This window comes from Falco biarmicus, chromosome 10 (assembly GCF_023638135.1).
Source record: "Falco biarmicus isolate bFalBia1 chromosome 10, bFalBia1.pri, whole genome shotgun sequence".
Taxonomy (NCBI): Eukaryota; Metazoa; Chordata; class Aves; order Falconiformes; family Falconidae; genus Falco; species Falco biarmicus.
Window position 1 is genome coordinate 7,030,926 of NC_079297.1, and position 13,407 is coordinate 7,044,332.

General features: G+C 39.2%; 1 protein-coding gene across 2 annotated transcripts in view; it reads right to left on the minus strand.

Annotated features, from left to right (window-relative positions):
• The window catches only part of PREX1 (phosphatidylinositol-3,4,5-trisphosphate dependent Rac exchange factor 1), a 165,197-nt gene that overhangs the window by 58,898 nt on the left and 92,892 nt on the right, over positions 1 to 13,407 (minus strand). For both annotated transcript variants that reach the window (XM_056353309.1, XM_056353308.1), the window contains exons 7-9: positions 7,950 to 8,083; positions 3,045 to 3,160; positions 1,917 to 2,066 (exon numbers count right to left, since the gene is read on the minus strand). In XM_056353309.1, the coding sequence (XP_056209284.1) occupies positions 1,917 to 2,066; positions 3,045 to 3,160; positions 7,950 to 8,083 (400 nt within the window). The remainder of the gene's footprint in view (positions 1 to 1,916; positions 2,067 to 3,044; positions 3,161 to 7,949; positions 8,084 to 13,407) is intronic.

Below are 13,407 nucleotides of genomic sequence, written 5' to 3' on the forward strand. Positions count from 1 at the left end.
AGCCTGTGTAATCGTATACGTGTTCCCTGCTGGTCTTGCATCACTGAATTCCCCAGGCTCCAATGCAAATGACAGACTGGAATGCACATTCTACCCAACTCATCGTACAGAATTGGGAATCTCACCAATTTCTAATCCAAACACTGATATCTCTGTGACTTTGCAAGTACTCTGATCCAAAGGAGATTTTCCAATACAGCCTGGAATGTCTGCCAGAATATCTATGCTTATCCTGAGTGTCTGTCATCAGCAGCCACATCATAAAAATATATATGACAAAAAGCATCAGAGAAAACGCCACTCTTACTAGCCAATGCTGCATGGATAACTTTGACTAACTTTCTATTAAGTAATAGTTCTTTTCCCTTCCTAATATTTATTTCAGTCACCTCCCCATATTCTCAAGCTCCCTGTTTCTACGTGGTCTGTTTCTCTAGTCCTGTCTTTTTACTTCTTACTGAACCTTTTCTCTCCTCACACATTTTACCCGATGCACAGAAAATTCTGCAGAGCACTAGTGACCTCACAAAGTGAAAACTGACTATGAAATGGAGACTCACAGGACCTTTCAGAGATACAATTTAGCACTCTGAGGGAAATAGTAAGACGCAAGAAATGTATTTTATTTAAAAAGTATCATGTGGAAGATCAGGATCCTTACAGTACAGTGGGATGTAGAACTGACCACTAAGCAAAAATCAAAACTGATTCTCTCCATTGCCTTCAAGTAGTTCTCTTGAATTTACACCATGCCCAATCTACATCTTGAAGGTAGTATCCTTGCTATTATCAAAAGCTGTATTGAGGTTTATAGAAGATGACGTATGTTAGAAATGTTTTATATTCTATGGTAATAAGAAATGCAATGTGCATTGTGGTTAGCAGATTAGATGCAAAGTTTTATAACATAAAAACTAAGGTTTGGTTTTGAAAGGACATTAAAGGATTTAGATTCTCTGCTTTCATTAGACTTCAGTGATAGATCTATAACTTTCTTAAAATACTTTAAAACTCTAAAGCATTGCAAGTACACGTTCTGAAAACATACTACTAAAAAAGGGTTTCAGTCTGACCTCTTTCAAAATTAGCATAGATGAGCAATTATGGAGTTTGTTTTTTTTTACTTTAATGGAGTTGCATGTGCAGAGAGGGAAACCATTTCTAAAAGTCAGGCGCAGAATGTTTTGAAATAAGTGTCATTTTCTCTGGCGATGAGCTATTATTGTTCCCATTAAGCAAACAGGGAAGGAGGTTCACTTGTGAATGATAGTTCTGACTTTTAAAGGAACTCAGAACTTTTATCACCCATCCTGAATCATGGCTTTGTGAACTTGCTTCTATTGTACACACTGTTTCAAGATAAGCTCAGGTTTTGTTTCATTCCACAAGCAAAGATAAAAGTGACAAGTATCTGCAAACATTTGTCACAGTTCTCAGTCTAAGCGTAATATTTCTACAGTTTTTCCTCCATGAACTGTTCTGTTTATTTCAAGATCATGGAGGCCTAGTTTGTGAGAACGAGTTTTTGCCACTGCCTCTGGAAGAAGGCTGCAAGCTGGATTTTCTTCTTTCCTTTTACTGATAAATATAATTTTATCATACTTACAAATAAAAGACGAACAAATGAAATCAATTAAATGTAATTTTTTCACAGTAATTCAATGCATCAAAGAAACTGGCTCCGGTAAATAAAAACATTTGTTAAACATACTGACATAAGTCCATAAAAAACCCAAGGTACACATTCAGAAATATTTGTTTTCAACCACTTGATTTTCTTTGTCATTATTTTAATTCTGTCCATGGATGAAAAACTGCAACCTTTTCTTTTTCTCTCAGATACTTATACATGCATATACATTTCTCCTTGGTACACAAGTTCATTTGTTGCATTAGAAAATACATTATCCACTTACTCTCTCTCTGCTCCCTTTCCTTGATTATAGCATCCAGCCATTTCTGTTTGTCCTCTGCAGTCTTGGCCATACAGACAAACCATTTGTTTTTGGCTGTGTTGTGTATCTTCCAGCCATTTGTCACAGTGTAGCCGTTGCTGTGGTAATCCGCTGTAAAAACCCAAAGCACAATGCACACAGTGAACAGAAGGCCTGCTACTTTAATCAAATCAGTGTGGGACACCTTAATTAAAATTTTCTTTGAAGAGCTTGATTTCTGGAGGTGTTCCTCATGCATCCGTTTTATTGACTGTCCATGTGACTGGCTGTTACTTACCACTCTTGAAGAACTAATATTAATAGAAGTATCCATGGCTAGGTTGTTCAAACTGTCTGAATGTTTCCGTCATAAGAGAGACATTTTGTAATTTCACCTCAAGAAGAAGAACTAAAATTTTTGAAATACAATGACAACAGTGACAAAAATCTCTGAAGTTTGTTCAGGTTATTGTTCTGAACTTTCTGTGGACATGCTAACTTTTTGCACTGTAATGACTTTTATCCACAAGACATGGGAACAAGTGTCAACTGTTTAAACGACATAGTATTACTTCCTGACTTCTTGCAATAGGAGCAGGGGCTGGTGTGGCCTTTGTGGATGAAAGCAGAAACCCATCCAGCCTTCCTGCCTGTGTCAGAACACAAGAATCACAACACAACTGCCATTGCCATATTTCATTCATGGTCACATTCCATTCTACTGATTTGATGCTAAGACTAACATTTGGTAGTATTCTAAATGAGAAGAAGATCCAGAATTTCTGTTATTATAGCTGTATTGGCTTAAGATGTAAGAAAAGAAAGAATGAAAAGAAGATAAAATATCTTTTACTAAATTAAATTGGATTAGGAGAGAAAATAGACAAGCTTCTGGGTACACAAACTCTTCATAAGGTCATTTCAGAATGAAGGACTAGTACCTGAAAGCATGTCCAGTCTTTCAACTACAGAAGTTGGTCTAATAACGAAGGCATCAGAAGTTACACAGCTTGCTTTGGATTTCATTAGAGGAGATGGACAAGTACTGTTGCACCAACTTCCAACACAAGGACTTGCTGTGTTGTTAAAAGACAGTATTTGGTCTCTTACCTGTTCCATCTTCCACATTCTCTACCTCCATGACTTCTGTATTTATTCGGCCTCTGAAGATATAAAGGGACCCATTGATTGACTTGGTCCGTTTAGATGGTTTTTTCCCAGTAACTCTGCAATTAGGATTAAGACTGTTAGCAACACATAAGCAAATACAGTAACATACACATGTATAAATCAATCTGAGATATGACTACTAAGAAAGGATTCCTTTATATTGTTCTGTGGTATTTGACCACATCTCTAATATAAATAACTGGAATACTCAATCAGCTCACAAAGATAAGCTTACAACAGTGTCAGTACAGCAATAAAGGGCTTATTTTGCAAGACGATGTGAAGACGGGGATGCCTTCAAGATTCACATTCTTGATGACTGATTGAAATACCAGTACAACTGAACTGCACATGGCTTTGGGATGAATACTGCAATACGACCTGACACAACGTTACATTTGCCCCCTTTGTTTGCCTAAAGCTTTGGTAAATGTGGTATGTGTACAAAGTTTCAAATATGAAATGAAACATGCAAAGAGGCTAGTGTCACATGGTCTGTCATATGTGTATTAACTGTCGTTGTATGTGGCATTTCTGAAAGTGCTGCTGTGGTGATTCTGCACCAAAATTTACATTCCTATCTGTAAGCTTTATAATGTCTCTGTTGAAGTGTCTCATGAAAAATTTCAGGAAAGCACTTTTCATTGATAGTTATGTTCTGATTTTTATGTCTAGAATAGGTTTAAAACTATCCAACTGACACCTGCTGAGCTTTAATATCTAAGAACAACCCTGCTATGCGAACCAAAACACAACTGGTCAAATGATCATCATTTGAGATGGCAGGCGTCCAAACTCTGCGCAGTGAAGGGACTGCTGTGGCAATTTGCCAGGAGCTCATAAGACTCAAAGAATATTGCAATAAAAAACAGCTAGGGAGAAAAATTCTGTCAAAGTGAAATATCTATGATAAACTGAGGTGAGAGGAGAATGACCATATTTTTCTGAACAACTTTTCCTTTTACAACTAGCTTTAGTGACAAACATACATTTAGCGATGACCAGATATTTACATCCAATCAGGCTGACAGTGACTGAGATCTTGGAGCTATTAGATCATTTCCTACAGACGACTGCTGGAGTCAAAAGAAAAGCTGTCCTGGCAGCTTTAGTGAAACCCTTTAAATACTCAGCCCATTTCCCCACATGAAACATTGTTCCTGACATCAGAATTCAATTTAAACAGAAGTCCATGATTCTGCTAAAAACACAAAAAAATACTCTGCCCTGAAAATCTATGTCATCAGTTTGTCTGACTTCCCTAAGCTTCTGCAAAAGATCATAGAATCATTTAGGTTGGAAAGGACCTTTAGGACCATAAGTGGAAGGCGTTCCTGCCCACGGATGTGGGGTTAGAACTAGATGATCTTTAGGGTCCCTTCCAACCCAAACCATTCTATGATTCTATGACCATCAAGTCCAACCGTTAACCCAGCACTGCCAAGTCCACCACTAAACCATGTCCCTAAGTGCCACATCTACATGTTTTCTGAATAGCTCCAGGGATGGCCCCCTGGGCAGCCTGTTCCAATGCCTGATAGCCCCCCTTTCTGTGAAGAAACTTTTCCTAATATCCAGACTAAACCTCCCCTGGTACAACTTGAAGCTGTTTCCTCTTGCCCTATCACTTGTTACCTGGCAGAAGAGATTGACTCCCACCTGTCAACCTCCTTTCAGGCAGCTGTAGGGAACAATAAAGTTTCCCCTGAGCCTCCTCCTCTCCAGACTAAACACCCTCAGTTCCCCCAGCCGGTCCCCATCAGCCTGGTGCCCCTGTCCCTTCCCAAGTTCCATTGCCCGTCTCTGGACACGCTCCAGCCCCTCAATGTCGGTCTTGTCATGAGGGGCCCAAAACTGAACACAGGATTCACAGTGTGGCCTCACCAGTGCTGAGCCCAGGGGGACAATCGCTGCCCTGGTCCTGCTGGCCACACCGTTTCAGACACAAGAGAGAATGCTGTTGGCCTCTTGGCCCAAATGATGGAGGTTGGCTCGGTGAGCACTGCCGCCAGCTCCCTCCGTGCCCTCGGGTGGATCCCATCCGGCCCCAGAGACCCGTGTGTGTCTGAGTGGTGTAGCAGGTCGCTGACCATTTCCCCTTGGGTTATGGGGGCTTCATTCTGCTCCTCGTCTCTGCCTTTCAGCTCAGGGGCCAAGTACCTGGAGAACAACCGGTCTTGCTATTAAAGACTGAGGCAAAGGAGGCATTAAGTACTGTAGCCTTTTCCTCATCCTTTGTGGCAATGTTTCCCCTTGCATTCATCAAGGATGGAGATTGTCCTTAGCCCTCCTTTTGCTGCTCATGCATTTATAGAAACATTTGTTATTGTCTTTTACGGCAGTAGCCAGATTAAGTTCTGTCTGGGCTTTGGCCCTTCTAATTTTCTCCCTGCATAACCTCACAACATCCTTGTAGTCCTCCAGAGTTGCCTGCCCCTTCTTCATAAACTCTCCTTTTCTCCTGAGTTGCAGCCAAAGCTCTCTGTTCATCCAGGCCAGTTGTCTTCCCCACCAGCTCATCTTTCAGCATGGGGACAGCCTGCTCCTGTGCTTTTAAGGCTTCATTCTTGAATAATGTCCAGCCTTCCTGGACACCTTGCCCCTTCAGGACTGCCTCCCCAAGGGACTCTCTGTCTACCAGTCTCCTAAAGATGAGATCGCAGTCTTAAAAATCTAAAACCACAGATCCAATTCTGATTCTAAACACATCTTAAACTGGTCTCAACAATACTACTCCTAATTTATGCTGTTGTGAAAAGATATGATGCCCAAATTCAAATGGCTGCATTGTTGACTATTTATCAAAGACTGAGACTTGAATTCTTAATGCATTTTTCAATCAAGAAAAACTCCAGTGACTTCTACAAGCTAAGCACAGCATAAGTGAGATCAGAACAGAGTCATTCAATTACAAATCAGGAACAGACACAGACAGTTTTTTGGCTTCCCCCCCCCCAAAAAAAAATAATCCATGTCCCACTAACATGTCAGTTGTTTGTTAAGCAGCTGGCCAAATGATTACACCAGCACAACTGGATAGACATTAATTTCCATCCTGAACTAATTATAAATAGCAGCTAGATAGGAGAAATATCCAAAATTAAAGTCACTCGGTGATCCCTAAATAGATTTTTTACATTAGGCAATTCCCAGCAGAATTAAGAAAATACTCTGCTTTTTAATGGAAGTCAGATTCTGGACATCTCATCAGTTCAAGCTACATTATTAGACAAAGGTAAACAGTATCAGTCCTTTGGGAAAATCAAACTGTTACAGCAGTCTCCTCCAAAATCAAGCCAAACAGAGTAGCTCAGTAAGGTCTCCTCTACAAAAAACCTGATTTGCTTAAAAGGCAGTAGAACATCATGTTTTCTAAATCTCTGTATTCCGGGAAAAATGCCTGGACAGCATGGGAGGGGCTAGGCTAACCTGAACTACAAACAGGACTAGAAAAACAGTTTCCAAGAACTCTGAAGAAGTAAAAGATTAGATATCAAACCGATTATTTATTTTTTTAAACAGAACACTTTTCTGTTAGAAGACGCACAAACTTCTGAACTCTCTTTCGTATGGAAATTTGGATTCTGACAAATTTGGTAAAGTGTCAAAATGTTTCACCTTTCTTGCTTCATTTCAGCAGACTCAGAATGCTTCAGTTAGATAATATTAAAAGCCGTATAAGACTGAATTGGGTAATTTTTTTTTAATTTACTTGAAATGTTTATATTACATTTGGAACTAGATGATCTTTAAGGTCCCTTTCAACCCAAACCATTTTATGATTCTAATAATTTTTAATGTCATTTCACCTAATAGTTTGCATATATTTTTTATAGTTTCAGCATTATTTACACAAAAACTCTGAACATTACTGAAATCGTTTCTCCCCAGCTTAATGGTTCCAAAATTTCCATTGAACAAAAAAATGGAATATAAACCCAAATTTTGAGATAAGAGAATTTTCTTTGGAGAGAACACTCTGGTTTTTGAGAATTTCCAATTGGGTTGGCCACTCTACTTGGCCATCACCAGTAAAGAAGTAGAACTTGAAAAAGGGGGAGGATATTACAGGAAAGAAAGGAGGAGGTGAATCTGAGTGTAGAGAATGCATTGCAAATTCAGAAAAGACCAAGACATGAGAATGAGACTGGAGCTGTGAAGGTTAAAAGCTTATGAGCTGAAATACAGTATAACTGGTGCAGAAGAAAACTGCCCTTCACTCTGCCAATGCTATTTTAATGACAGACAGTAGGTGTTAATAATGCTTAAGTTTTGTAAGGTGGAACGATGCAAAAATTATTACTAGGATAAGAAAGTAAGACAACACACAGAGCACATGGGCTTCAAATGCTGAACAGCAACTTCCTAATCTTCGTATCTTCCTCACTCCTCTGTGCCCTGCATCTATTTAATGTTTTCTTAGTCTTCCACTTTCCCCTTTCTTGGCTTTGTATCATTTTTCACATCACCCTTTTCTGCTTGGAATAACTCACAATGAAAGTTGGCAAGGACTCCTTCTTCACATCACTCCTGGAGACCTATCTGCTCTGGGAAGCTTTCCAGCTTTAAGAACTCATCTGTGTTTTTTCTACACTTCTGTCTTTGGATTGCGCCCTTTTCAGGGTGGGGACGTCGTTACTGCCTGGCATATTTACCCTAACATATAGTGACTTCTTTCTCATATAGTCTCAACAGCAATAGTCAAGAACAGAGAAAAGTCACACCTGTGACTCAGCCCTACAGAGTAACAGGGAATACAGTGAGTGATTAGTAGGTGATCATACTTTCTACTTACAAAACTTCTGAATGGTCCCATTATAAAACTGTAAACACAGAGGGACTCACCTGGATTTCCTCTTGCAATAGACCAGTAGGTTATCAAATAGAAAGAACATTCTCTCCTGAATGTTTCCTGCTGAGATTTTTAACAAAGTCCCTTGGAGCAAGAGCTGTGTGCAGATATCTGTCAGATTTGACCCCTGAAACACAGAAAAGAGACAGCATTCATTTTTAACACTTTTTGTGTGCACACAACGAAGGATTTTTACTGAAACACTGTTATTTTATCTGCATGTCATTAAACTGCAAAATAACTGATGCACTCATAAGGAGAAAGTCCTGAATTTCTTAATGTGGCTGAACACATGATGTTGTCACTGGATTACAAATATTTTTTTTTGGAGTCCTCACACACGACAATAAATCTTCCCTATTAATCTCCAGGAGATTTTTTCTTAAAGAAATCTTTCACTCTTAAAGCAGCTGTATTGTGAGTCTCTCAAGACCATTAGCTCTCCTTTCATACCCTGAGCTATCGTTGCAAATATCACAAGTGATGGCTTCAGGAATACTTTATAGAAGAATAATGGTATTTCCCTAACATTGGAGCTCCGATACTGACACACGTTGCTATTAACCATCTTTGCAAAATCAACTCAGTGGTGATACATCTCCCCAATTTTTTCCTTAGAAGTATATGCAGGTACTTTCCTTTCTAGAGTTGTAATAAACACATGCAAGTTAGAAACATAGCCGTGAAAATCAGAAACTAAGTCCTGGACACTGTGCCAGCTGCTATGTGCAAGCTGTTATATACACTAGACAGCCACAGAGATAACTGAGCTTGGTGCTCAAGACACTTTAGCCTGTGATGCCCAGAAGCTGAAAACAACAGCTAAAACCACAGTGAAAACCACTCTAAAACATTAACTCTCCAAACTGTTACTCAGATTATTCCCAGGAAAAGGCAATCATGCAGCCCTTTAAATGAGGTCCTTTAGGACCAAAGCAGTTGGGCCCAACTGAAGAACAACTATAGGACTGTCCCAGGTTGCTCTCAGGGCAGGCTTACTCCAAGGGTCCCCTCATTCTGAATGCACACAGCTGGGAATCTGCTTCACCACTGTTCTACTGACCAAACAAGACGGTTTGGCTAAACCTTAGCCACTAGCCTTAAATTGCTTGATCTAGTATTACTTCAAAGGTACAAGGGCATCCTATCAATAAGGGTCCCTTTTCAGGAAAACACCCTGAGGCCTTGGAAACTTTTACCACCCAATTCTGGATCACTTACTAGTTTTTGCATTTCCCTCTGAATTGGGAAGAACAGCAACTTAGGGTATCAGTAACTCCCTTCCATGATCAGCATGCAGCTAAGGAAGTAAATTAGATTGTATGACCCACTGCCATAAGTCTTACGGGAAAAGAGAACTGACTTTGGATCGCAAGACATTCATAACAAAACTGCTTGATTTCCAGAGGTCCATTAATCCTATATTCACAAATAATAGAAAAATTTTGTAATATACAACTCATCCCACTAAAAGAAACTGAAGACATCAATCTCTGTGCACAGATGTGAAAGCCAGCTCCATCTAGAAAGTCACCCCAGAAAGATCTGTCTGAATGATTTTAGACATTGCAAGAGTTTATTGTTTGAGGTTGGGGTTTTTTTGAGGAATGTGCAGTCTGCTGTCATCAAGCTATTCAGGTGAAATCACTCAATTGAAATCAGCCTTTCTAAATACAATGCAGTCACCCCAAAGGTGTGAATAAAGCTTTGATTACATCGTTTTCTAAATCGAACCTTGACAGCTGTGCTGTCCATGTCTTGCTTTTAATTAACAGGGAAGCAGCTATTCTTTAAAGGCTGCCAAGTACGCAACACTAGTTTGTGTGTTCCACATATGCATTTTTATACATTCAGGATACAATGATGTAGGAACTAGCTACATGCAATAGGTCCATCTGCTGTCCTGGTATGTTTTTATTTTCTTAATCATTCTATAGAAATAGTTAATACTAAAATATTAGTTAAAATGTCCAGAAAATGAGCACTTGTTATTTTGAAAATGAACTGTTACTATCTCCAGGAGAAATCACTGTATCTCAGAATTATGATCCCAATGGCCTACTAGCACATACACAAATAGGAACAGAAAGCAACTGACTGTACAACATAAAAGCATGCTCCTCACATGGTTTGCCCATGCAGAAATCAAGGCTTCAGAGTACCTCAACATCAAGTACTTAATTTTCTGAAAGATACCCAAAGACAGCAAAAACAATGACTACAGTGACATAAGTAATTGGAGTCAGTCTTTTACCGACACAGAATCACTGGGTAAAATTATCTGACCTATTTTGTGCAGGAAGTAAAGCAAATGACTGCAATGCTTGCTTCTCACCTTAACATCTAAGAATCTTTATTTTTCCATCAGACACATGGTGATGGTATCTAAACATTGTTGATGCATTTCCTGTTTGCTGTTGACCTAGCTACTTCCCATTTATAACCATTTGAGAGGTTTTTCAATAGTCAGAAACAGAGCAAGAAGATTTATTTGATGTTTTCAGAGACAACATAGAATTTCTCACCTTTCCAAGTGGGACCAAGCTGCAGGGGAGGATGGGGGGGGGCGGGGAACAAAAAAGAAAATAAAAAGAAAACATCATAGCTGGTGGAATTGCAAATTACAGCCAATTATAATATGATTGATCTGCCTAAGCATTAACACATATCTTAACAACTCATGCTGTTCTGTGATGGGGGTTTTGCTTCCCTGTGCATTTCAGACTGGGAGAATTTGGGGATATGTAGCAATTGTTCAGTAAAAATAACAAGGACTCATGAGGAGAAGCTGTCCCCACATAAAAACCAATAGAAACAGCATATTAACTTGTTCTTCCCTAAGCAAACAAAAACACTGTATACAAAAGTTGGTTTTATGCAACCTCTACTTTTCTTTCCCGCTCTTTTTTAACTAATCTTTGTTTCCCAGAAGGATTAACCAGAATCAAGTTGACCTGCCTGAGACTAATCCATAGCATACATCTACAAGGACTCTGTGCATTCCAAAAGAATGAATCTGAGCAGAGTTCATTTTGATGAACAGACCTCTGATTAAGCTGCGGGTTTGGCCTACTTTAACACTTCCCCTCATTATAATCTGTCTCAGAAAGAGACTGACAGGATGATGCCAGCACATACTCAGCATATGACAGTGATAGTGACAGTTGTATTAGAGAGGGAGATGCAGATCGGTGGGCAGAGACATTGAAGAAAAAAATGTTGAAGTGAGGAAACTGCTCTAAAAAAAATAACTCCTGCTCTTACTAAAGTTACAGGTGACTCTCAAGAGCAAGAAAAAACTCTGCAGAAGCAAAATTATATTATATATATATAATACATTATATATATGTTATAAATATTGAGGATGGCACTGATGGCAAGAGGATGAAGATCAGACCAGGGATAGTCCACTGGGACAGTTGAATGGAAGTGCTAAGTCATAGAAACCAGTGAAACTGCTGGTGTGTTTAAACAGAAACATTAGACAAGGTGGAGCCTGTTCCAAATTATGTGAACTTAACGCCAAACTTCATGCTGGGCTGCCTGCACACTACAGATTCAGGCCACATCCCTTATAATCATAAAACACTTGGTCATAAGTAAGCAAGTTGATCTTCGCTTCTTTTTGACAATTCAAACGTCTTGAATTAAAACAGTTGAAAGCTGCAGGCCTTGTTGAATTACTATGTATGTACAGTATATAACCATATATACAGGGCACATATATACAGTGTTTCAGAATCCATATCCATGCTAATAGAAAAGGGAAATTTTCTAATTTGTAGGACAGAATGCCATGAGATAAACTAAAAATAGGCATAAATTTACCTTATGGACTTCCTCCTCCAGCCAGCTCTGTGGCTTATAGCACTGCATTGTTAAGCTACAAAATTATTTAATTCAGCAACTACAGCTTTCCATGGATAGAAGTTAGGAGCCCTTCTCTAGGAATAAACTATGAAATACATCTGAAAGAACTAAAATCAGCTATTTACAAACATAGCACTTTGCTTTAGAGTCATAATTTACAAGACCCCTAGCACTGTAAGATAGGAAACTGTGAATCAGTTTCAAACTTCTTTACGTGTACAGAAGAAAAAGATGTTATCATGTTGAGCACTGGCCTGTATCTGTGATGTATAAAGCTAGTTTTTCTCCTGTGAAACTGCCACTAGAGTAATTTGGAAATGTTCCACAGCTTACTGGGAGGGAAAAACACTTCTTCCTTTTCAAAATTTTGAGCAGAGTGACCTAGGTGACTTTGTTACAAAACAGTGTATATAAACAAATCTGAAAATGTTTTCAGCTCCAGAATGTTGCTGTAGATAAGTTAAACACTTCAAAAATCATTGCTTGGATATCCCTTCATTTATGGCATCAGGGACGCTTTAATAGTCATGCTTCAGGCTCCAGAGTTCAAACCATGCCTCTTGCCTAGATGACCCACGAGTTGCATTGAACCTGAAATGTTTTAACTGCTTCTAGAAGCCTTGCTATACAGAACATTACATGACTTAGCTGAGCTTGCTATCCAAAAATTACACAGCTGGATATCTGGGTTGTTCTCACATCTTTAACTGATGCCAAGAACATCCTTCAGGGAAAAAATGAGCAAAGTTTAAAACATACAGGAAAGATAAAAAACAACCCAAAAGAGTCATGGAGAGCACCCAAAAGTTCGAACATGAGGAAGTTTACATGACCTCTAACAAAATGTCCTCAGCTGGCAATGATCAGCCTCGACATTTTCAATGTCAGTCTCACTGAACGCCAACGCCAATCCCTCCATGAGACCACTTAACACCACTGACTCCCTATGGTGCACCTCCCAGAGGCTTTGAACTCCAGTGATTTAAGGGCCTCAGTTAAAGTTATCACAAGATAAGCTGCAAACCCTTGGCACACTAGCCTGACTAGCCAGTATTTCTACTGAGTGGCTCTTTTTCAAGACTTCCCCCAAGCTTCACGTTCCAGTTTTCTCCCTTTCGTATCCTCTCTCCCTTCCATAGTAAATGCTTCTACCTACAGAGATCCACCTACCGATAAACATCACTAGAAACACATCCATGAGCAACTTAACTGGAGCAAACACAAATATACCGGTTGCTTTCTAATCTAATGCTTGTTAATCTAACTTTTATCTTCTCTACAGGAAATCTGTATGAAGCTGAATGTGTAACTTTCAAAGTTCTCAGAGAAACTAAAGGCTTGTAGGAATGGGAAGAGAAACTTCTGCTATTTCGACCAGTCTTTATTTCATCTTCTAGACCTGTCTTTCAAATGAGATCTGCCTATTTGAAATTTGAAGTCCATTCTAACGCTATCACTTTTCTTCCATAATTTGTTTGTTCTGCTACAATTTAGCAGCAGCCTGCACGCCCGAAATAAACACTAAATTCTAAACTCATCAGAGTGATGCCTCCCACACCTTCAAGAGCATTTACATATCAC